The sequence below is a fragment of the Diceros bicornis genome, chromosome 5 (genome assembly GCF_020826845.1).
Source record: "Diceros bicornis minor isolate mBicDic1 chromosome 5, mDicBic1.mat.cur, whole genome shotgun sequence".
Classification (NCBI taxonomy): domain Eukaryota; kingdom Metazoa; phylum Chordata; class Mammalia; order Perissodactyla; family Rhinocerotidae; genus Diceros; species Diceros bicornis.
Genome location: NC_080744.1, coordinates 72,941,760 through 72,968,058, shown reverse-complemented (window position 1 = coordinate 72,968,058; position 26,299 = coordinate 72,941,760). Strand labels below are relative to the sequence as shown.

At 42.3% G+C, this 26,299-nt stretch overlaps 1 protein-coding gene across 10 annotated transcripts in view; it reads right to left on the bottom strand.

Moving 5' to 3' along the window:
• The window catches only part of HERC2 (HECT and RLD domain containing E3 ubiquitin protein ligase 2), a 229,527-nt gene that overhangs the window by 86,737 nt on the left and 116,491 nt on the right, over positions 1-26,299 (bottom strand). For 7 of the 10 annotated variants that reach the window (XM_058542234.1, XM_058542239.1, XM_058542230.1 and 4 more), the window contains 17 exons: positions 21,975-22,162; positions 20,662-20,854; positions 18,841-19,023; positions 16,672-16,853; positions 15,976-16,123; positions 15,698-15,894; positions 15,241-15,471; positions 14,204-14,342; positions 12,544-12,687; positions 9,275-9,417; positions 5,719-5,986; positions 5,435-5,571; positions 4,857-4,955; positions 2,906-3,074; positions 2,687-2,827; positions 1,013-1,121; positions 755-894 (listed from right to left, as the gene is read on the bottom strand). In XM_058542234.1, the coding sequence (XP_058398217.1) occupies positions 755-894; positions 1,013-1,121; positions 2,687-2,827; positions 2,906-3,074; positions 4,857-4,955; positions 5,435-5,571; positions 5,719-5,986; positions 9,275-9,417; positions 12,544-12,687; positions 14,204-14,342; positions 15,241-15,471; positions 15,698-15,894; positions 15,976-16,123; positions 16,672-16,853; positions 18,841-19,023; positions 20,662-20,854; positions 21,975-22,162 (2,811 nt within the window). The remainder of the gene's footprint in view (positions 1-754; positions 895-1,012; positions 1,122-2,686; positions 2,828-2,905; positions 3,075-4,856; positions 4,956-5,434; positions 5,572-5,718; positions 5,987-9,274; positions 9,418-12,543; positions 12,688-14,203; positions 14,343-15,240; positions 15,472-15,697; positions 15,895-15,975; positions 16,124-16,671; positions 16,854-18,840; positions 19,024-20,661; positions 20,855-21,974; positions 22,163-26,299) is intronic. The other 3 variants (XM_058542233.1, XM_058542236.1, XM_058542232.1) reach the window with 2 other exon arrangements.

The following is a 26,299-nucleotide window of genomic DNA, read 5'->3' as shown; positions in this document are numbered from 1 at the left end:
TAGATGAATGTATAAAGAAACTGTGGTATATACATACAATGGAATATTACTCAGCCATAAAAAGAAATGAAGTTCTGACACATGCTACCTGAACCCTGGTAGCATGAACCCTGAAAACATAATGCTAAGTGAAATAAGCCGGATACAAAAGGACAAATTTTCTATGCTTCCACCTCTGTGAAATACCTAGAGTCATCAAATTCATAGAGACATAAAGCAGATTAGAGGTTACCAGGGACTGGGGGAGGGGAGAATGGGGAATTATCACTTAATGGGTACAGTTTCTGTTTGGAGTGGTGAAAAAGTTTTGGAAATAGATAACGGTGACAGTTGTGCTATATTCCCTGAATTGCACACCTAAAAGTGATTAATATGGCAAATTTTATGTTGTATATATCTGCCACAATAAAAAAATATATTAGAAGACAGACAAATAAAAAGACTCACTCTCCATCTATCCAATTCCAGACCCCATGCAATGAAACAGTTTCCTGAGATCCTTTTAACACTCTTCATGGAAATACAAGCAAACAAACCCTATTATTCTAATTCCCACGGCCCCTCATTGCTAGAAAAAAAATATAGCAAGTCATCAGTGAGTAGGACCATCTTTCCTGTTTCACCGTGCACAATGTACACTGCTCATCATATAAATATGAACTTTAAAAGAGCAAAATTGAATACATTTGTGCCCAAAATAATTCTCATTAATAATATTTTTGATGAGAGAGAGAACGTAACCATTCTACCATACCTGGTTCATTTATTCTGCCAAATGTATGCCTAGTGTTGTGTTTTCTGGTCTTGAAACACGTTTCACAAAAATCAAAGTCATCACAGTTTCTGCATTTGAATCTAGATCCATTGATAGGAAACATCTGACAGCCATCACACCTATTTTTAAAATAGCCATTGAGTTGATAAGAAAAAGATGATGTCATTTATTAAACTTAATTCCAAAGAAAACCATTCCTCTCAAAACAAAACTAGCAATGTAAAAAAGATAACTCACGTAACCCCAGGATGAACACTAGGCACCAACTCCATTTCTGATAACAGGCCGGTCCAGTGAGACTGTTGAGGAAAGTCGACAATGACATCTTTTCCATTGGCACTGAAAGCTAGGGCAGAACAGAAATTGCCTGAAACATCTTTATCACCAATAAAAACCTAAAATTAAATAAAACTATACCTAGCCATGTGACATTATATATCAGTTACTTATGTTTTACAAAGAGTACTTATGCTTTAGAGAGACATACTAAGATACTTATGGATGAACTAACACATGATGTCAGTCAGGGATTAGCTTCAAAGTAACTGAGGGAAGGGTCATAGCTGAAACAACTTTGGCCAGGAGTTGACAATTGTTGAAGCCAGGTTATGGGTATATGGAGGCTCATTATGCTAGACTCTCTACTTTTGTATATGTTTGAAATTTTCCACAATAAACAGGTTTGTTTGTTTTTAATTACACCAAGTCAAAACTCCATTTAGTATCTTAGGGAATAAAACTCACGTTAATAACGTTAAGACATCTCTTGTCCTTTGGGTAAGAGCACTCTGCTACTTAAAACATTAACTTCTCAACCAAGTTCCTGTTTTTAAAATTTACCTTTGTTTTAATTTGTAAAACTTTTAAGAATCTCTTAAGAAAAATGTTAAACTCAAGCAAAAAGTTAAATAAGCCATTTGTTCTTATGTAACTGAGAAACACTAACACCCCTATCCACTGGGGAAGCACCACCATTGTGGCCTTTCTTAATCTAAGCCATTTGATAGTAAGAGAGTTTTCTACAAAGCTTAAAACAAAATAAAACAAAACAGGATCTCTTTATGACTTCGAAAGAGTTTAAAAATAAAATAAAACCACACGCCTATTTAATTATTTCTCATGCAATTGTTAAAATGGACATAGTTTGCCTTCTAAAGTGTACCACGTATTTGAGGAGAATTTCGTGTTTCCAGTTCCTAACTCCATCTCTATTTCTTAAATTCAACCCTAAATTTCTATACAGCATTAAAAAAAAGAGAAAAGCAGTCTCTGACCACAGGAGCTAGCCTGACACTCAGATATAGGCCATTTGGCAGAATGACTGACAGAACACCAACATCAGACAAGGCCACCTTGTGACTCTGATGGATTGAGACAAAAACAAAAACCACTCCTCAGTCGTGTCTGATCAAGTCCAAATCTAATCCAAACCACAAACATGACCAGCCGCCCCTGTCCTGGCTAATGGGAACAACTTGCCAATTGTAAATTCATCCTAGCTCCAGGATTAAGATATTTATTTACTTAGATAACCGGTCTTTGATATTTATTTATATAAGACACCTAGTCTTACAGTTTATTAAGATATCCAGTCTTAGAATTACCCTGCTTCCTTGCACCCTCCCCAAAATCCCTGACACAAGTCCCATTAGTCCTCTGTTACACCTGCTATGGAGATGCCCCATTTGCCAGGGCATGCATCCTCCCGAGTTGCAATGAGTTAATAAACCTGACTCTCTTCAACTACAGGTGTGTTTCTAGTCCAGAGGGCACTGACAAGCAAAAGAACACTACTTATATATCATAAAGTTTTCTTCACACTTGTTTTTCTAGCCCTTGAATGAAAAAAAAAGAGTTTATATTAGTTGATGAAAAGTTAACATTTGGAACTTTGTTCCCTATTAATATTACCTTTCACAACCCCCACACTTTGATGAGTCACGGATCCCCACTTGTATTTTGGTGTGGTGACTGAGGCTTTGACTCGAACTTTATCACCAATCTTGATGTGAGAAGGAGAACTTGGTGGAGGATAGCCTAGAGATTCCAACACTATAATTAGCATTCATTTCTGGGAACTCTGTTTCTAACGAAGAAAAAGCAAAAGAACTTAATAAAGAATGTGCTCACCAATAAGTTCCACGTGAATATACCTAACCCAGTAAGTGCCTCCTTTCTGCTGCCAATCACACTGCACGTTGAGGTCATGTAATCCATCTCTATCCAGTTTGATAACTTTGCCCACGTCTCCTTCACACACTTCTTCATATGTCCGACAGCATCTAACCATCATTCCCACCTACAATTAAAATTAAATTAAAAATTCAGCCCAGTGAATAAGTAGCATTATTCTATTCCTAAGAAAGGATCTCCTCTAGCACAAAGCGTGTGCTCTCAATATCATTTTACACTAAGTGGAACTAGGGATCTTTAGAAAACTTGCTGGCTTGCTGTCTGGGGCAGGAAATATATAAGATGAGCCTGGATCAACTTGTGCCATAAAGCAAAGGAGCTAGCAAAGATTAATGGGTTCACCCAAAAGGACAATCTTCTCAAGAGAAATAATGGCTAAAACATCAAATTCCTAACAGACAATAAATACATCATCATAATAATAAACAAAACAAAGGTTCCTGGTCACCTTTATAAGTACCAGAGCACCAATTCACCATTCTGAAAATTGATAAAGCCAAAGAAACAAACAAACAAAAAAAAACAAGCATTTATTCTGCCATTCCTATACAAACTATATTATAAAGAGTGGCCAAAGCCGATAAGCAAGGTTTCTTCAAAGAACAGAACTCGAGCTAAAAAATTTGGAAGGGATGACCAAGTTAGAAAAGCACTACTGTGCAACCCCTCCTGATGGGCCTAGGTGATTACACTAAAGGCTACTGAAGTGCCGAGATGAACAATTAATAGAGAACTTCTTAATGGATGGAGCAGGCTGACAAGACCTATCCCAGCGACACTGCGCACTGGTCCACATAACGCATTCTTGCCTAAGACGAAGCCTGAGTCCAGTCACCCTCCAGCTCTCGCTCTGACTTGATAGGAAATGCAGAGGAGGGAGGAAGATGTGGGCCACCATAGTTTCAGCTACAAGTAAATGGCATGAAAAGGAAAAAATGAGGGAGACGCTGTTCTAGGTTAAAAAGACACTTCAGAGACACATCACCCACATGTAAGGTGTATAATATTTGCGTCCAAATTCAAAAAAATTATTGTAAAAAGCCATTTTTGAGAAAACTGGGAAAATCTGAGCAAGCATTGAATATGAGATGATATTAAGGAATTACTGTTTATTTGTTAGGTAATGTTAGGTAACAGTAATGTCATTATGTTAAAAATAAACTCCTTTATCTATTAGGAATACATACTGACATATTTACAGGTGAAATGAGATGATTTCTGGGATTTTCTCTGAAGTACACTAACAGAAAAGAATTAAAACAAGAAAAGATTTAAGGTGGAAAAAGGACTATATAAAAAGCAAAACTAGATTTAAAATTAGATGGCAGCGAGAATGATATGAGAAAAGCAAGCAAAAATAGATTAAAGTGTCCACAATGGGAACAGTGGACAAGCACATGTCTCTGTGTCCCATCACTGTGGACAAGCCACCTTTTGCTCTTGGCCCCTCCTGCTCCTCTCCTGCTCCTCTGTTCTCTGCTCACTCGGCTCCAGCAACAGTGGCCTCCCTGCTGGGTGCTGCACACACCAGATGTGCTCTCTCTTGCCAGGCCTCTGACTTTCCCAGTAGCTGCTGAGCCAGCCCCTCAACACCCCGCAAGCCTGTGCACCCAGCTCACTTCTCAACACCGCTTGCCCCCACCACTGATCCCACTCCCTCTCTACCTCCCATCCCTCTAGTCCACTCTCTCTCATTTCCACAGTATGCACCACCTTCTAATAAATTATAGTCTGTTTGCCAGGTTTGATTACTATCTGTCTTTCACATCTAGAATACAGGCTCCCTGAGGGCAGGGACCTCTGTCCACTGACGCTTGGCACATAGGAGATGCTCAAACATTTGCTCAATGAAACCTGAGCAAGGCTCCTGCCTAAGACAATTACTCACCTGAATATTCTCTCTCACATACACAGCATAATCATCATTACTCAAGAAATCAGCTCGCTTTTTGTAAGTTTGGCTCTCCGTTACAACAGCACTAGTAGACTACAAAAGATAAAGACAGCTTTTTAAAATGGTGAACCAGATAAAGCTACTTAAAAAGAAAGTATGTGAAATCTATAATATTAAAAACTGAACTATCAAATACTGTATTTTCACTATAAAAATCTTCACTTAAAAAAGATTAATAGTAATAGCACAGAAAGCAGAAATGAATCTCAAAAGCTACCAATATAGAAAATTTCTGAAGCATTTCCAAATTAATCCCATAAAACAATTTACTCAAGTCAGAAATCAGTGTGTCACATAAAACATGATTTTTTAATGAAGTATCTTCAAATGACAACCCAACATCATTAGATGTTTCAGCAAAGGTCTGTTTTAAAGCTAAAAGTAATTAAGGCACAGAAAACCCAGTCAGCACTTAGTAGTTTTGTTATGTGCCCCATGGAGCAGCGCAGAGGAACCCAGAGCACAGACTAGGCAGACGCGAGCACAGGGGTGGCCGCAGGGGAAGCACTGACCATAGCGTAGGCTGTGTCGTCCACATCCTCCACAACCTCCCCATCTGAACACTCCTCAGACCCTGTGTCTGCATCCGAGAGATCTGTGACCTGCACATCGGCGTGGTCCAGCAGCCATCCAACCAAGGCCTCCACGCCTACAAGCACACACACAGCGCATCCACAGTGAGGACTCATAGCACCTGCCTGCCCAAAGGGCCTCTGATGGTGGTATTGCAAGATAAACCTACAAACAAACAGGGGTGGGAATGTTAAGCGAAACATCCACAAGGAAAATGCAGTACCTGGTAAGCCAGCAGCATTCCCAGAGGCACCAGTGAGCGACTTCAGCGCAAACTCTATGTTCCTTCTCGGAAATCCCATTTCCATGAGTTGAACCACAATAGGCAGAGCAGGAACAGGTGACTGCTTGCGCTTCTTTGCTCTGACAGGGCGAACATGCTGCACAGGGACAGGCGTCGTGGCCTCACTGGAGCTGCAGTCTTCAAACACCGGGCTCGATGGGTGAGTGGACTCCACAGCCAAACACTGACACACAGCCAACGCGGCAGCCTGAGGAAACAAGAGCGGAGCCAGGACGTCTGTAGAAGTCAGGTGACTCAAGCAGTCTAAGAAAATGGAAATTATGGACTTCTACTATGAACTGCAGTGCAGAAGTAGGGAAAACACAGACTTACATGTGTATTTTAAAATGAATGGATAAAACATGTTAAAAAACGACAGACAAGTTTCATAGTTTAATGCAGAGGGGAGACTTGGTGGCCACATAACTCCTGCTTCAGCACATACGGAGCCTAGCAGATTAGCCAATTATCAATGTCCATTAAGGGAACCTTCACAGCAGCCCTAAGCTCTGAGTGTGAAGCAAGCTGTGTAGAGTGAGAGGGGCCCGATGGGACAGAAAGAAAGGCATCCTCCCCCCGTCTCTCTGGGACCAGGCAGTATCCACAGTCTCCTGCTCTCTTCTCTCTGTAAGACAGGCCAGAGATGACACGGGACTCTCTCATATACCACCAAATCAACTCTCAACAACTCAAGGGTAAAAGAACTGCTCTGGGATTAAATATGGTATAAAAAAACAAGGGAAATAAAAAATATTGGGAAACAAACTGCGACGACTCCATGAACACATGCATCTCTGGGGTCTGCACGTGGGTCCCTACCTCCAGCACACACAGCCCTCTCTCTGATCCACTTGCACCTCTCTGCTCCTCATCTCCAGATGCTCTCAGAGCACCTAAGATTTGCTATTGTTTTTAACAGAGCATGTGAAGAAGGACTTAGGAAGAAACTGAGGACACCAATGAGCCCTCCAGTGCTTAGGAAGTATCAAAACCTAGGGTTTTGCTGTGAAGACTAAGTAACTCGGAAGAGACCAGCTTCATCCTAAAAGCTTACAATTCAAAACCAGACTGAGCTGGTTCCGGTAATGGGGAGTTAGCGTGTACTGGATTAAACCTCTGCTGATGATAACTATGAACTCTGGATAAAATATTTTTAAAAACTGCTTGAAGGCACTGGAGAACAGCCAAAGCAATCAAAACTGGAACAGGTGCAATCCTTGACATAAGGGAAGCCAGTAGGCAAGCTGCTGACAGAGGCAGTGTTATGGGACTGTAGTCAGAGGCTGAATTCAGGCTTGCCAGAGCAATTAGAAAATGAGGGAGGAACTACAGAGGGAAAAACCACAAAATGTACACACAGACTACCCTCAAATCCTTGGCTGATTCCAACTGAGCATGTCTGAGACTGCTGGAAGGCTGGAGGGATTTCTACAGCTGCCCAGTGCTGGGGAGACAGTTTGAGGTCCAAGTCCAACCAAGTTAGAGGGAGCTAGCTGATCAAGACGTCGAGGTTTCCACTGAAACCCCAGAAGAAATTATGAAGCCCTTAGAATTAGGGACCAGGAAACCAGGACTAAGGGCAAAACAAAAACAGACCATCATTAAAAAGTCTAGAACCAAGCCTCCACAGGACTGAGGAGAACGCCAGGTACTGAACCGTCTTCGAGAATAAAATTCCACTTCCTCCAGAGGCAGCTGAGGGAACCCAGAGCCAATACAACATAATATCCAAAACTTCCAGAATACAATAAAAATTATTAGATACGTGAAGAAGCAGAACCCATAATTGACTATAATCAAGAGAAAAAACTGCCAATAGGAGCAGACCAACAGGTGGCCCAGGTGTTAGAATTAATTACACTAAATTTATTGTTTGCTATCAGAAATACGTTTTAAAGTATACAGACACATGTAAGGGGTGAAGAGATGGGAACTGTCAGGAGAGATATAAAACTATAAAATAAGAGGCAAATGGAAATATGAGATATGAAAACATAAAATAAAGCATTTCTTGCAGGGATTTACAGATTAGACCCGACAAAGCAGAGACTCTGATCTTAAAAACATAGCAAATACAAATTAACCAAGCAAAAAAGATTAAAAAATAATAAACTCACTAATAGTCTAACAGATGTATAATGGTAGCCTTAGAAAAAAACAAAAAGAGAGTGGGACAGGAAAAAATATAATGGCCAAAAAGTTTTCAAATTTGGTGGTGAAAAAAAAAAAACAAGCCAGAAATGCAAGTAACTTAAGCAAATCCCACAGAGGATGGGGGAAAGAAACACACACACACACACACACACAGAAGCACATCTTAGACAAATTGCAGAAAATATTAAATGCAGCCAAAGGAAAAAAGGCCATTTCATAGAGAAGAATAAGAATGTTGGCTTAATTTCCATCAGAATCAATGGAGACAAAACAATGGATGATTTCTCTTCAGTACAACAGCCATTCCCAATTCTTAAAGGACAACTGTTGCCTTCTGCATCATTCCTCTTAGCACTGGGCACCACCAGCGTGATTCTGGGGTGCACTCCGCCAACACCCTTCTTCATTACTCAGTGTCCTCTTATCATCTCTACAGATGACTGGAAACACCACCACACTTGAACCTGATCTCTCATCTTAGAGGGTTTCAGACCTGACAAGTAGTTGGCATTCGGGCCAGGTCAGAAAAGGCATTATATTTCCTTCCCTCCTACCCTATGCCCAGCATTTCCTGCCCTCTCCCTTGCACCCCACCGTCTTCCTACACTCTGGGACTGCTATCAGCCCTGCCACTGGCCTGACACAGCTGCCTCCTCATTCTGGATCCTGGCTCCCCTCAGGGTCTTGGTTGCTGAGGATTTCTATTAGGGTACTTTCTGCCAGCCAAATTGAGCACTCAAGGTTTTGATTTTGTCTTTGATATTTTACCCAGAATTTTTTATGTATTACCTAGCAAGAAGGATATTTTAAAATACCTAGCCTTCCATGTTGCAGGCCATGAAAGTTCCCATCACTCTTAGACCCGGTCCCATGTCATCTCTTCTATGGGAACGTGCCCACAATCCCGGCCCCCGGACACATGTGCTCCGAAATAGGGTGAGGACCAAGAGCCTGGCAACAATAGAGTGTTCCTAAGAAAGACTTTGGAGCAAGTGACACAAACAGGCCTGTGCAATATTCCTAAGTCTAATGGGGCTCCTTCGATAGTAATATTTCCTGGGAAAAGATCCCTCCACCGATATTTGAGCATCTGACCCATGTTGAATCTAGTTAATTTTTTCAAATAATTCACACAAATTCAAAATAAGGTTAAACTTCAATGCATTCATTTTCTAACTAGTATAATATTCTATGACAAATATGGTTAAAGCTTAACTAGTCATAAGAATTATTTTGGCATATCATTTAAAATTCAGAATCTATCCTTAAGAAAATACACATCTAGGAAAGAAGTTCACAATTTACTGCACCGGATTAAAACTGCCAAGGCTGCCAAATGTACCTCAAGCTCCTGTTTGTCAAATATTGCCTTCACCGGGGATGGCTGGGTGGCTGAGGCCAGTAACTGCTGCAGGAGGATCATTGGGGGCTGTGGCCCTTCAGGAGACATGTCCCCAAGGTCAGGGGACGCAGCTGCTCCATCATCTGAATTTAAAAACAAAATATGCATGTGTTATATTTTCAACTGCAAGCATCTCTACTATTAAAGATAACGCATTGAGCATGTTAAACCACATAAGATTTCTACCTCTTCAAGAGCTACACTACCAAAATCTTCAAGGCTGAGATACCAAAAACTAGCCTCTGAAGAATTTTCCACTCTCTCCTTTTTGGCCTCTGTCCTTCATTAGTTCACGTGTCTCCTTAGAGCCAACAAAAGCTGCCTCCCAGATTTCTGACCAAGGGCATCAGACACTCTCTTTCCTAGTGCTCGTTCACTCCTTCAGTCACCCCTAACATGGACACTCCCAAGCGTGTACTTCTAGTCCTGGCTTTTCCTGTAACTTTGTTCAGACCATAAACTGATACCAATACGAAATCTGCCATGGGGTCAGGGTGTTATCCTTTTGTCTGTTTTAATCTGAGGAGCTTAGGGTGAGGCAGTTAGCACTTCCCATTTGCTCCAGACTCACTGACACCCAGTGCCTCAAGCCAAGTCAGTCCCACCTAGCATTTGGGTTTACTGGTTTGGTTTGGTGATAACTTCTACTAATCCTCTAGACCAGGGGCTGGAAATCTTTCTTTCTTATTTATTTATTTATTTGTTTGTTTGTTTGTTTGTTTGTGAGGAAGATCAGCCCTGAGCTAACATCCATGCTGAATCCTCCTCGTTTTTTTTAGCTGAGGAAGGCCGGCTCTGAGCTAACATCTATTGCCAATCCTCCTCCTTTTTTTTTTTTTCTTCTCCCAAAGCCCCAGTAGACAGTTGTATGTCATAGTTGCACATCCTTCTAGTTGCTGTATGTGGGACGCGGCCTCAGCATTGCCGGAGAAGTGGTGCGTCGGTGCGCGCCCGGGATCCGAACCTGGGCCGCCAGTAGCGGAGCGCACGCACTTAATCGCTAAGCCACGGGGCCGGCCCTGGAAATCTCTCTGTTGGAGGGCCAGAGAGGAAACAGTTCAGGCTCACCAGCCACATGGTCTGTCACAGCTACTCAATTCTGCCACTGAAGAGCAACAGCGGCCAGAGATGACACGTCAACAAGCGAGTGTGGCTGTGTTCCCACGAAACTTTATAAAAACAGGTGGCCATGGGAGTGTGTCAAGCCCCGCCCTCGACAGCTCTGTCTAGAGCCCCCACTCTGCCCCAGGTGTGGGATGGTAACCCAGATTTAGCACTGCCATAGCTACTCATCCTGGTGACTACAGAACAGCCAGTCCAATTCCCTGGGCTCGGGGTTCCTTCTACAAGTGTGGGTTATCTTCAAGGTTCCCACCACCCAATATGGAATGAATCTGCACTTTCACTGGATTTACCTCATACTCAGAACATTTAAACTAAATTCACAATACCCTCTTCTCTTAGGGTTAAGAAACAAAACAAAACGCCCCACACTCCACTGGACTTACTAATTTTTGTCAAAGGCACTCCTCACTGTCCTCCCTATAACTCAGGCTTGAAACGTCAGCCATCTTTGACTTTTTACTGGTTTTCCATAAAGTTATCATCTAAAAGACTACACCATCACAATGTCTACTGGAACTTTCTTCCCACTTTTTACGCCTTCCCCTGGAAGACACCTCATCACGTGACACAAGAGTGATTCTCTCATCTCCATGATCTCCCTGTTTCAAATACTTGTAGTACGAGTAATAGTAACACCCTGAATATCACTCCTTATCATGTGGATCCCTGCCACAGCTTTCCAACTCATCCTTAAGGTTCACTCTTCAAGGCAGTCTATCACATGACTTCAGCTGACCTCTCCAGCATTAGCCTCACTTTCATCGATAAACTGAGCTCCTTGCAAAGCAGAGTGCCTCAACCCTCTCTCCAACACTCACTGCTCTATTTCCGTGCTCCTACCATCTCCTCCACCAGGACAGAGAGTCCTCGTCACCCTGCACCAAGGGTTTGCCACACTCTTCATAGGCTGCCCTCCCCAGCTCTCAGCTGCTGGGGTGCCCAGGACACCTGTGGAACTGTGCCCACACATCTCACAGTGTACTGGCCCAGAACCTACACAGAGCCATCTGTGTTCATTTTCTCCCCCGACCCTGATCCCAGAGAGGAAGAATCACAAACAAAAACTACCTTGTCCCCATAATACTTAGCACAATGTCTTTCAATAGTAGATGATCAAAAAGTATTTCATAGCTTTGGTTTTCTCCTATTCAAAGGGATATGAGCTCATTCTAGAAAACTGAAGTAATAAAGAAAAGTATAAAGAGAATAAGTCAGCTGAAATTCCACTGTCATTATTTTGGTAAGCAGATGAATCTATGGCCTATCTACGAACAGACAGACATAGTAATATGCTTTTTTGTTTATTTTATCATTTTCATGTTTCCACGGCAATGAACACATATACATATCATCACTGTCAATGCTGCCATGGTATTCTACTGTACAGATACACCACTTAATAATGGCATTTAGGTGTCTCCAATTTTCAACATAAAAACAATACCAACAAAGAAGCCAAAATGAGCATTTGTAAACACGTATCTTCATGCCTTTTTGTGTGATAAAAAAGGTCATCGCACAAGATGACTTGCTAGTCAAGGGATATACAGACATAGATATAGATAGATAGGCAAACAGACAGATTTAGATAGACGTGTGTGTGTTTGTGTGTATGCATTTTAAAGTCTAACATTTCCTCAAATGCCCATTAGATAGTTGTACCAACTTAAATTCCCACCAGCAATATGTTAACACAGTGATGCTTTATGTGTATATGAACCACCTTAGGGTCTTGTTAAAATGCAGATTCTGATTTCTTAGGTCTGGGGTACGGCCAGAGAGTCTGCATTTCTAACACGTTCCTATGTGCTGTCACTGCTGCTGGCCCATGGCCACACTTTAAACACTGAGGCAAGGAAAGCACTGTTTTCCCTCCCTCCCCACCAAATAGCCTGATCTTTGTCTAACATAATGACAACATCATTTGCAGTTCGTTGATTACTGGCCGGGTTGCACATCTTTCTTGTACACTTAGAAACCATCTCTATTTACCTTTTTATGACTGCCTGTTCGTGTTCTTTGCCTGTTTTCTACTGGAGTATCTGCCTTTCTTACAGATCTATCAGAGTTTCCTTAAGAGATACCTGTATGAGCAGCTGTGGCCTCCTGAACAGCTGGCTGAGACAAGATTTGCCTGAGCTGGTCCTGGTGAGAAAGCAGTGCACGACCAGCCTTCAGGATGTACAGCTTTAACTGCTGGCACCTCAGCAGGTCCAGGTCAACTTGTCCTGTGGGAGAAAAGGACTCAGTAGGAATGGCACACCCTGCTCGGGCTCTCCTCCTCACCAGTTGTACGACCCTGGGGAAGGCGCTCTGTTCCCTGCACCTCGGTGCCGCTGCTGCAACATGGCAGAAAGAATGACCTGCCCCGCGGGAATTAGCTGACCACGCCAAATACTGTCAGTAATGAAGAAACCGTCTTTCCCGGTATTAGGACTGGTGCTTCTGGGTGAGCATCCTCTACCTCCCCCAGGTCTTCTTCCCCCTTTCCTGTTCCCCATGCACCTACCTCAATGGGTTGGGGTAAGGATTAAATGGCTTAACACAGTTAGAATCATGTTAGCTATTAGTATAATCAAATGTTTCTCAAATTGCTGAAATTTCAACCAGATACAAATACCTTAACCTTTTCTTGCCAAGACTCGTCCAAGACAATTTTGTCAGATACTCACAACATATAGCTCTCTACCTCATCCAGATGGCAGCACCCCCTCGAGTCCTATCTAATCAAATGCCTGCATGATGCCTGTGGGCCGACTGTAGAACAGTGAAGGAAGACACCACACAGGTGCAGGCAGACCACAAGCAGAGCCGGTATAGTCATGGCAGCAGTGCTCCAAAGCAGGACATGCTGGAGGCCACAGAAGGCAGCACCAGGATATGGGATGGGAGGGATGAGAGGAGCACAGGTGCCTCTTGGGCACTGGGCCTGGCTACCTGTTTTATTCACTGTGACGGGAAATGTTGGCTAAGGAACAAGGTTAACTAAATTCTGGACATGCTGTGGTTTACATGCACATGGCCCTCCAGCCAGAGATGTGAATTGGAGAGTCAGAGTTAAAGGTGGTCACCATCATAAACACTGCCACAGCAATCACAGGAGTGAGAAGAAAGGAGTGAGAAAACTCAAGAAGAGTAGGTAGAATAAGCCAGAAGTTACTGATGAAACCAAAAGGATTTCCAATGTGCAAAGAATAGTCAGGGAGAAGAACTCTCCAAGAACATGAAGGGACAATGTAAGGAAAATCAAGGGAGTAGTATTCCAGACCAAAAGAAGGCAGAGTTCAAGCATGGATGGCCTCAGTCTTAGCCCACCGTCCAAAGGTACAAAGCAAGGCGAGTCCAAACACACACGCCCTGCTGGATCTGGCAGTGAGGAGACCAAGAGCAAAGCTCCTGAAGGCACTTGGGCCAGAGGGCCCCGGCTGGAGGGTTGATGGGGAAGGAGAGAGAACAGACTCTCTTCAGAATGCTTGCTTAAAATCAATGCTGGCACAGGGAAGCAGGGTCAGATTGGGGGTTCTCCAGGTGCCACCCCCACCACAGCGTCTTGTCTTTGTATCACACACTCTGATCAACATGCCCAAGGTTCCACCATACCCAATGTAACTCAACAAATCATCAACCCATCTGAACTCAAAGACTTTAGCAATGACAGGAACTTGCTCAGACAAACAATAAACATTGTCCAAACACCACCAGTTAAGACCATAGCTGTTTCATCAAGAAGCACCGTGGACTGACCTGCAAAACCCTGTTTAGGTGATTTCTTTACTTTGTGCTTTTCCAATTTGCTTCCAGCGAGGTTCACCAACTGAGCCCAGACAGAGAGCATGGGCTCTGTGAAAGGTAGGTTGGTGACGCTGAACGCCACAGCGGGGAGCTGGAGAGACAACACAGAAACCTTCAAAGTGTGTCCAGTGAAATGCACACATGATATGTTGTGAAAGTTATCATAACCATGAGTCTTAATTTTGAAATACTAAATCTTTTTATATCTGAGAATAATAATTTTAAAAGATGACATTAAAGGCAAGATAGAGACTTATATGTGTAGTAAACATAACCTTTAACTTCACCAACTTTTCTTTCCCAACTTTTACTTTTTACCTTTTACCAACTTTTCAACAATAATTACTAGAGTAGTGGCTATTATTTTCCTAGGTATTTTCTATACATTTTAAATTTTCTAAAATGTGTATATATTCCTATAATAATCAAAACCAGTATTTTATAGAAAGGTAGAGTCAGATTGCACTTAGCTGACATCAAAGTCAGATAAATCACTCACTTTCCCTATGCATCCCTAAATCACAGATTTAAGATGACAGTAGCTGCTACGTAAGTCATATCACTCAACACAATTAATAAGCAACTTCTTCATGAAGAAAGGTCATTTTTTTAAAGAAACCGTTTTTAGGTCTTTTTAAAAATTGAGTTGTTCAATAAAAAATAAACTTCATAAATTCACATTTTAAAATAATTAAAACTAACTTATAGTTACAAAGTACCTTCTAAGTTGCTAATGCCCTTTCGATCTTTTGACACTAAAATAAGACATATGAACTACTACGCTGTATAACTCTGTGAGACAAGCCCTATTGATCACAGGAGCTTAAGGCAAACAAGGGAAGTAGGACAGATGATTTTCCTGAGGTTGGATGGCTTCCTAGAAGGCAGACATGGACTACAAGAATCGAGTTCTTCCCAGCACAGATGTTAGCACCCAGTTCTAGTATTAACACTCTTACTACCTAGTAACCAAGCACAAGTTCACCTACTGGTTTCAGCTGATTCAATGGGCAAACGCGACACGTCCGCATATCTGAGAACTGCACAGTGATTTTGCCCTTTGGGGTGATGCGAGTCACAGTGCCTTCTCCAAACTCATCATGCATCACTTGTCCCCCCAATCGCAGGCGACCGTCGATGCCCCCGATCACAGCCAAGACTGCCATGAGGCCCCCCACCTCAGGGTTCTCAGAGTCCGGAAAGTAGTCCTCTAACAAGGCCTGCAGACAGACAGCAAGCTTGAAGAAGAGAGCCAGGGAGCTACCTGTTTCTTACACACTTACAATTAAGGCAAATTCATTTTTACATTAGTTTCTTCAATATTTCCAGTAAAAATATTTTAAAATATATCTTTCAACAAAATACAGAGTATTTAAAAAGATAACTTCAAAGTTAAATCAACATTCTACAGAGAAAAACTAGCAGGTTTGAAAATGTAGCACCTACCCCCTCCGATGGCTTTCCGGCGCAGCTGCGGGTGACGGAATGGAGCTGCGAGTTAATGTACTTGTTTATGAGTCCGTTCCACTGACCCAGGGAGTGCAGCGTGCGGAGCAGCGCCACCACCTCTTCTGCCAGGGTGCTGCTGTGGGTGGCGGTCAGAGAGGCCTGAGGGCGGGCCCTCCGCCTCCTCAAAGTAGATTCTGAAAGAAACACCCAAAAGAGGAGCTACATGAAGCCCTGCTCACTTAACCAGGACACAAATGAGGAGGAGAGCCACTCACCTCTGAGGAACGGGACGTCTGAAGAGCAGGTGGTGAGCAAGCTACCCAAGAAACCAAAGAGCTTTTCTACAAGGCACTTCATGTCTCTTGCCCTTTCCGTCTTGTCCCATGATGGAAGTACTGCTTGCAGTAAATGCACAGCTAAGATCTGATAAGAGGCAATTTAAAATGGCAAGCATTAAAGAAAATGATTATCTTACAGATTGAGAGAACAGATTTTTATTTATTTTTTGTACCTCTAATGCAATTAATCATAGGGAAATTCTGATATTCATTATTTTACAGCCAGATAGTCATACCCAAGTTGACTAATGATATGGATTATCACGGGTTAAAAAAATAAGCTACATTACAGATGCAGGTATCCATTTAATTAAAAAATAATTCCTTTTAGTTTCTTAAGACAATTATACCACAACTCTTGTGAAGCAGATGAGAGCAGCTAGTACGATTTATCATTTAATACAAAAGCAAGTTGATTAAAATTCAGCAACTTAATCTAAAATAAACAAGAACCTCAGCCCCTTGCCTCCAGAAAATCTACTTTATGTTAGATCTAGCTCTTTTCTACACTCATGACTGAATACAGGCACCTAATTATGATGACGAGAGCATTGGTAACTTGATGCCACCCAGTAAGAGGCTCCGACATTCCCTAAAGTCACAGAGTGTGGACCAGCCTGGCACAACAATTACCTGCCGCTGCAGCGAGGCAGCAGTAAAGGGCGCGTGTCCCTCCACGACCTTCATGAGCAGGGCGATCCACTGAGGGGAGCTGAGGGCGGCACACATGTGCGGCGTGAGAGCGATGCTCCGCACAAAGCCCAGCGTGCACCAGCTCCGGTGCTGCTCCCGGCACACCAGCCTGTTTGGGGAAGCTGCCAGAGCAAAGCAAACTAGCTTGGTACCGAATTTCTAGAAACAGATACTCAGTATAATCTTTACTTTTAATTTACCTACTACATTATTTTCAATAATAAGCTACTTTACAAATATAATTTCATGAATTCCAAGTGAGAAGAGCAGGAGAAGACTTTCAAGTTAATTTAAGGAACATTTTACAAGATTTTTAAAACCTTTAAAGTAAATGTAGTACTTCCTCAAACTAGGGAAGGCATTTCATCTACTTACTGTTTCTAGGCAGTAGGAAAATGATTCACAATTCAAACAGCAGTTATTTGTGAGAGTGCATCTATTTTATATTTTTTGATCTCATGTGTTTTAAATATCCCCCATGATCTTGTTCATATAACCTGCACCATAAATTTCCAATCCAAGTTTAAGAAGTCTACATTAACAGATGAGAGTAAGAGGCTTTCAGGAGGTTTATCCAATTTGATTCTGATATAACCATGACCCCATTTGCTCCTCCTAACTTCCAAGTCTCCACTCGTGGGCACCCTGGGGCTTCCACTTTCTCCTGGCAGTGGCCCTGAGGCAGGGGTCACACCACGTGACCTTCTCAGAACCCACCCCCCGCCCCAGCTCACCTGCCCCATCACCTAGGGCCCAGCCTCCTGCTCTCCTGCCTAACAGGGACACTACCTCCTCACTCTCCCATTCAGTCACACTCACCCACACCCACACACACACAAACACATACATACTGACCTTCATACTCTCACACTCATACCCCTACCACAATCACACACGCTCACTCACACTCATAAACACTCCAACATGACCCCTTACTCTCTCATACACACATACTCACACTCACTTCCTCACTTCACAAACACACCCATACTCACTCACATCATCTCACTCTCACAAACTCTCATACACTCACATGCAGTCTCTCACAATCATTCAGTGACACCCAAACTCACTCTCTCACACAATCACAAGCACTCTCACACGTACACACATACTCTCTCCCTCTACTTTCTGAACTCATTTTCCCCATACTTAACACTCATATTCACACAAATTCAAACACTTTAATGGGTTGAATTATATCCCCCCAAATTCATGTTCACCCAGAACCTCAGAATGTGACCTTATTTGGAAATAAACTCTGCAGGTGTAATTAAGATAAGAATTGAGACAACACTATACTGGATTATAGTGAACTCTAAATCCAATGAAAGTCCTTATAAGACTCAGAAAAGGACACACAGAGACACAGAGGAAGTGGCCAGCAAGGATCCTCTCCTAGAGCCTTCGAAGGGAGTGCAGCCCTACTGACACCTTGATTTTGGACTTCTGGTCTCCAGAACCCTGAGAGAATAAAGTTGTTGTTTTAAGCTACTGTTAAGGGTTGAACCGCGTCCCCACCAAAATTCACATGTTGAAGTCCTAACCCCAAGTACCTCAGAATGTGACCTTATTTGGAAATGGGGTCATGATAGATATAATCAGTTTAAATGAAGTTAAACTAGATTAATGTGGGTCCCTACTCCGACATAACTGGCGTCCATATAAAAAGGAGAAATTTGGAGACTTGGAGACAGACAGACAGACACACACACGGAGAATGCCGTGTGAAGATGAGGGTAGAGATCTACAAGCCAAGGAATGTCAGAGATCATCAGCAAATCACCAGAAGTTAGAGGAGAGCCTGGAACAGATCCTTCCCTCACAGCCTTCCAAAGGAACTAGCCCTGCCAACACCTTGACCTGGAATTTCTAGCCTCCAGAACTGTGAGGAAATAAATTTCTGTTATTTAGGCTACCCAATCTGTGGTACTTTGATGTGCCAACTCAAACAAACTACTACAGCTACCAAGGTTGTGGTAATTTGTTATGGCAGCCCTGGGACACTAACACACACACCCACGTGCACACACCCACTGACAAGCAAACACACGACAAATTCACAGCCCCAATAGTGACTCTGTGGGCCCACAACTATTCACTGCATACATGTCTTGTCCGTCGTTCCACTTTCCACTAACATTCGCAGCAGTCCACACAGAGTTTTGGTGGCTTCACTCTGCATGATTTCAGCATGAACTCCCGCAGAGAGACAAAGAGTTTGCAGTAAATTAACAGTGCTGGTAAGCATCATTGCAGTGGGGTGAATGTTCCTTTCAATTTGTTCAGCTTCTGAAAAAAAGAATCAAAATAAGAAACCACACTCCCAAATAGAACTGGAAGATGTCCCTACATGTAATTTAAGGGATTTAATATCACTTTTTTCTTTTTTTTACTGTGGAAAGAGAAGCAGCTCTTCACAAGATGGAATTGAAGATGCACAGAATGCTCATCCTAATCATCTCTGTCCCCACCTTCCTCAAAGAAAACAAGCCTTTTAAATTACAATTAATTTTTTTTAGACAATCTCAGTATACAGGCCAGGAGCGCTAAAACTCTTTTCAGGATTCACTCCTTTAGAAAGATAACTTTTCAAAGGTCAAAAGCTGTTTGCTGCCAAGCTGGCTACTCCCTGGATGAAGATGAAGTGCCAGCCTCCACGGAGGGGGAAGAGAGGCTCACACGTCCAGGCCATGACTTCTGGACCAGGAGGCACGAGGCAGCCAGGCCACTTTTCTGTCATGTGGCCAGGCCCCAACTTCCCTGAGTGAAGACCCTAGGCAGAGAGCTGGGAGGAGAAGGGGCACCTGGCCCAGACACGGTGCCGTCAGATGCAGTGATAACAAAATCAGCACTGACCTTCTAGGCGGCACTACAGGGCTTCACATACATTCCTCCTTGCAGCCCACAAATGACATGCATGGAGCACAGCCTTTCCCACTCACCACAAACCTGAGCTCAGCCTCCCAGGTTTCCTCTCCTAAGCATAAAAGTGATTTCGGAAGCTTGACTGCACTGCGCATAAGGCCAGCACTGAGCCCTACAAGGCAGTGTAGGCCTCTTGGATGGTTTCACCGAGACCAGCTGTGGGGAAGACTCATTCAAGTATCCGAAGCTCTTTTGGACAATCTAAAAAACCATCATGTAGGGGCCAGCCCCATGGCCTAGTGGTTAAGTTCAGCGTGCTCCACTTTCGCGGCCCAGGTTTGCAGGTTCAGATCCCGGGTGCAGACCTACACCCCTCCTTGGCGGCCATGCTGTGATGGTGACCCACATACAAAATAGAAAAAGACTGGCACGGGTGTTAGCTCAGGGTGAATCTTCCTCAGCAAAATAAAAAAAAGAAAAGTCATGAAGCCCTCCTCCTACAACCTTGGATTCCCTCAGCTAGGATTTAACTTCCTGGATCCACTCCAAATTCTCATCTATGCTTTCCTTAAGGCAATAAAGTGCTGACTAACTCCACATAATGTGCAGCATTCTGAGTGAAGGACCTCGGAAGACAGGCAAAAGAAGGAGGAAGACGCGGCCCATGTTCTGACTGGGCTCACAGCACTGCTAGGCAATGCCTACTCCACCAGGCACTGGCTCACTACCTTAGACACAGGCTCAGAATCAATCCAGAAGGTCCACTACAGATGAAGACTCAGCAAGCCCTGCACTGCCTCACCCTACTGCACTGTCTCCAAGGAAGCAGGAAAGTCAAGTCCAGCTAGGTCACCGGTTCCCAGGGCCATGCTGCACTCCTGGATCAGAATCCCCTGGGGCTTATTTAAACTAGACCTTCAGAAGCAAGCCCAAAGCTACAGAACGCTGTTTGCAGGTGAGTCCTGATACACCATTCTCACTCCCAGATGCAAAGGATGGCCAGCCAGCATTTGGACACAGCTTGCTGGGCACACTGGACTAAGTGGCCCCCAAGGCACCTACCCGAGTCATCTTCTGTGTCCGAGTCCTCTGCTGAGGGCTGCGTGGAGGTCGGCAGCTCCGCCAACTTGAGGTCGTACTTGCCCTCTTTCCCCATCCTGTAGGAGTTGGTGCTGCCTGTGTCCCACTGGACCCTGATCCATCCATCCTCTCCCAGTTCACCAATCACACGGCCGAGGCCAGGAGGAGGGCCATCCTGGGGGAGGCAAAACAAAGATCATTTATATGCTGCATGCCCATCCTGCCACACAGACATTGCCTGTAAGGGCAGCTGGATCACTGTCCACAAACTTCATGTCTGCAGACTGCTCCAAACCCACCTGCAACATGCACAGCTCACATCATCACCTTAAATGGAATGCCAGGAAATAACTTGCTCACGCTCCTTTACCCAAGAGGTAAGTAGGAAAAGTATCATCTCAATTAGTGCCCTCTCAAAGCCAATGCAGAGACAAAGCTTTCCAGCCTGATCCTGGTGCCCTGGTCCTTGGTCCCCTCAATCCCTCATGGGGCTTTGGAAACCTGACACAAGAACCAGTGTCTCCTTGTTCCCTCTCACTCTTCAGTGTTCCCTCTGGATTCTAAAAGGAAACCTCCATGTCTCGTTTCTATGAGTGAAAGCTGTTTTCAGGATGCTGCTACCTCTTCTGTGACACTTTGATTTCTGAGACGATTCTGGCGAAGCCCATGCTTAAAAAGTGAGGTTGAGAAAACCTAGATATGACAAGAATGCTATCACATCACAGGAAGGGGTACACTGTCCTCAGCGAGTGACTATGGTAATGATGCAGAGACAGACCCATGACCTCTACCTGGGGAGACCTGACAAGAGACTCGGGAGCAATGTGCTATAAGGAGAAACAACAAGGTGGTCACCACCCAAGGAACATGCCTGAAATTGCCGGGTCAGAGTACTTATTGGGTTTGTGGCCACCAGCTCACAGAGGTGGCATCTAGGTCTTCCAGCCTCAAAGCTTTCATGACACTATTATTCAGATGAGGTTCATTCTCTCCTGCTCACTCTTGTTCTTCTTCTGGGCTACACCTCAAATTAAGCCCATGCCAGGGAGTTTTCTGAAAATAGCTGCCATTCCTCGCAGACTTGATCCTGCCTAAGGTACTCCTATGGCAAGCCATTGTCACTCTCTACTTGTTTTGACTCTGTTCACCTGCCCAGGAATCAACAACCACGTTATCTGTCAATTGCACATGTCCTGAGTTAAGGTTGTTATTTATTCCAATTTCCACCCACTAATAGCACACAAGTCAGGATGTGCAGAAGGTGGCTAATGTGTTTAAATCAAATCTCTGAGTACCTGATCGCCCCATTTCCAATCCACGCCTCTCATGACCCTGGTCCCAACCTTCATCATGGCAGCCAGTTCTGGCCCTGAAACAGGGAGCTGCACAGGAGCTGTTTCCTTCCTTGTCTCTTCCAAAACTGTGGCAGAAGCTCCACGGGCAGAAGCATTCATGTCGTCTTCAACATTATCACAACTAGGGCCTAACAGGGCATCAAAAACATCAGCTGAACCAATAAGTAGTTACAATTTCTTAATATCTTTTTAAAAAAATTGAAAAATTTACTGATAAGAATTAAGATTTAAAAATAGGTAAGGGGAAGACAAAATATATAAATATGTATCAGAAGACATAAAAGATATAAAAATGCTCAGAAGAGATAATTATTCTACTTCTAAGAATTACGCCCCCCTCCAAAAAGCAAAATGATTAAGTTAGAAAGATACTCATCACATATCTTTACCAGAACAGAAAAACAAAAGATAACCATCTAAATGTCTAACCATGAGAAATTAACAAACTTTAATTATGGGACTGTGCAGAAAAGAGCCAAGAGAGCAGGCCTGAGACTGCTGTCCTTGGAAAATCCTCCTTGCAAGGCTGGCCCTTGGCTGGCCTCTGGGAATCTGGATTTTGGGAGGGCTCCCACGATTCCCTAAATGACAAGAGGCCTCACTGTGCCTCAAATGTCTGCACAAACAAAACAGTCTCTGCTGAAACCTGCTTCCTTCTGGGGTTTGGAACTTGGGCACACGCCAGGCAGAGGTGCCTACGTGACCTGTCCCAGTGAAAACCCTGGGCAATACACTTCTGAGATTTTTAAAAGCAATTTTTAGTTGCTAATGAGGTATTAAGAAATTAGATGTATGACTTGTAGAGGCTAACTGTTTTCCAGCCTGATGCATATTTTTGAACTAGTCATGTAAGCACAAAGGCTGACAAGATCAAAGAGCTTAGGAAAGCCTTGCTTTTTCTCTTGGACTTGGAACACTGGCCCTGCAATATCTTGGACTTTCAGGCAAAGAACGACATTATAAAACAATCAGATCTAAGAGAAGCAGACCAAACACTCCACTCAAATAGAGTAGAATACACAATCTTCTCAAGGGCATGTGAAATATTCTCCAGAATAGACCTTATGTTACACGGCAAACAAGTCTCAATAAGCTGAAATAGACTAAAATTATACAAATTATCTTCTCTGACCACAATGGAATGAAACTAGAAACTAATAACAGAAAGAAAACGGGAAAATTCACAAGTATGTGGAAATTAAACAACACACAATTAAAGAACTAGCCAAGGAAAAAGTCACAAGAGAAATTTTGAAATACTTTGAGACAGATGAGAACAAAAACACAACACACCAAAACTTTTGGGATACAGCAAAAGCAATGCAAAGGGGGAAATTCATACCTATACAGATACGCACTGTGTAACAATGTTTTGGTCAATGACAGATCATATATACAATGGTGGTTCCATAAGATTACTACTATATAGCTTAGGTGTGTTATAGGCTACACCATCTAGGTGTGTGTAAGTACACTCTATGATGTTCACACAATTACAAAATGGCCTAACAACACATTTCTCAGAACACCTCGCCATCGTTAAGTGATTATTGAAACAATAATCAAAAACCTCCCCAAAAAACAAAAGTCCAAGACCAAATGGCTTCTCTGGATAATTCTACCAAACATTCAGAGAAGATGTAATACCTATCCTTCTCAAACAATTCTAAAAAAGACACAAGAATACGCTGCCCTCAGGAAACATGTATCAGCTCCAAAGACAAACATAGGCTCAGAGTGAAGGGATGGAAGACAATACTTCAAGCAAATGGCAACCCAAAGAAAGCAGGTATTGCCACACTCACATCAGACAAAGCAGACTTCAAGATAAAAAAGACAATGAGAGACAAAGGGGGGTAGTACATAATGATTCCACCAAGAAGACCTAAAACTTATGAATATATATGCACTTAACACATAAGCACCAAAGTATATAAAGCAACTATTAATAGACCTAAAGGGAGAAATTGACAGCAACACAATAATAGTAGGGGACCTCAACACCCCACTTACATCAATGGATAGATCATCCAGACAGAAAGTCAATAAGGAAACAGTGGCCTTAAATGAAACACTAGACCAGATGGACTTAACAGATATATATAGAACATTCCATCCAAAAACAACAGAATACACATTCTTTTGAAGTGCACATGGAACATTCTCAAACATAGACCATAAGCTGGGAAACAAGGCAAGCCTCAACAAATTTAAGAAGATTGAAATCATATCAAGCATCTTTCCCGACCACAACGCTATGAAACTAGAAATCAACTACAAGAAAAAAGCTGGTAAAGTCACAAATATGTGAAGACTAAACAACACGCTACTGAACAACCACTGGATCAATGAAGAAATCAAAAGAGAAATCAAAAAATACCTGGAAACAAAAATGAAAACATAACATACCAACTCTTATGGGATGCAGCAAAAGCAGTCATTAGAAGGAAATTTATAGCACTACAGGCCTACCTCAACAAACAAGAAAAATCTCAAATAATCTTAAACTACACCTAACAGAACTAGAAAAAGAAGAGCAAAGAAAGCCCTAAGTCAGGAGAAGGAGGGAAATAATAAAAATTAGAGCAGAAATAAATGAAATAGAGACTAAAAAAACAATAGAAAGGATCAATGAAACTAAGAGCTGGTTCTTTGAGAAGATAAACAAAATTGACAAACCCTTAGCCAGACTCACTAAGGAAAAAAGAGAGAAGGCTCAAATAAAATTAAAAATGAAAGACGAGAAATTACAGCAGATACCAAGAAATACAAAGGATTATCAGAATACTATGAAAAACTACATGCCACCAAACTGGATAACCTAGAAGAAATGGATAAATTCTTAGAATCATACATCCTCCGAAAACTGAATCAAGAAGAAATAGAGAATCTGAATAAAACAATCAAAAGTAAAGAGATTGAAACAATAATCAAAAACCTCCCAAAAAACAAAAGTCCAGGACCAGATGGGTTCTCTGCAGAATTCTACCAAACATTTGAAGAAGATGTAATACCTATACTTCTCAAACTATTTCACAAAATTGAAGAAGACGGAACGCTTCTTAACTCATTCTACGAGACCAACATTACCATCACACCAAAACCAGAGAAGCACAACACAAAGAAGGAAAATTAAAGGACAATATCGCTGATGAACATATATGCAAAAATCCTCAACAAAATATTGGCAAAAAGAATACAGCAATACAGTAAAAAGATCACATATACACCAAGATCAAGTGTGATTTATACCAGGATGCAGGAACGGTTCAACATGTGCAAATCAATCACTGTGATACACCACATTAACAAAATGAGAAATAAAACTCACATGATCATCTCAATAGATGCAGAGAAAGCATTTGACAGGATCCAACATCTATTTATGCTAAAAACTCTCAATAAAATGGGTACAGAAGGAAACTACCTCATTATAATAAAGGCCATATATGACAAACCCACAGTCAACATCATACTTAACAGTGAAAAACTGAAAGCTATCCCTCTGAGAACAGGAACACGACAAGGGTGCCCAATCTCACCACTCTTATTCAACATAGTACTGGAGGTTTTGGCCAGAGTAATTAGGCAAGAAAACGAAATAAAAGAGATCCAAATTGGAAAGGAAGAAGTGAAACTCTTGCTCTTTGTGGACGACACAATTCTATATATTGAAAATTCTAAAGAATCCACCAGAAAACTATTAGAAATAATCAACAACTACAGCAAAGTTGCAGGGTACAAAATCAACTTACAAAAATCAATTGCATTTCTATACGCCAATAATGAACTAGCAGAAAGAGAAGTCAAGAATACAATCCCATTTACAATTGCAACAAAAGGAATAAAATATCTAGGAATAAATTTAACCAGGGAGATGAAACACCTATACTCTGAAAACTATAAGACATTATTGAAAGAAACTGAAGAAAACATAAATAAATGGAAAGATATTCCATGTTCATAGATTGGAAAAATAAACATAGTTAAAATGTCCATATTACCTAGAGCAATCTACAGATACAATGCAATCCTAATCAGAATCCCAATCTTCATGGAAAAAGAACAAAGAATCCTAAAATTTATATGGAACAACAAAAGACCCCGAATAGCCAAAGCAATTTTGTGAAAAAAGAACAAAGCTAGAGGCATCACAATCCCTGACTTCAAAATATACTACAAAGCTATAGTAACCAAAACAGCATGGTACTGGCACAAAAACAGACCCAAAAATCAATGCAACAGAATTGAAAGCCCAGAATAAA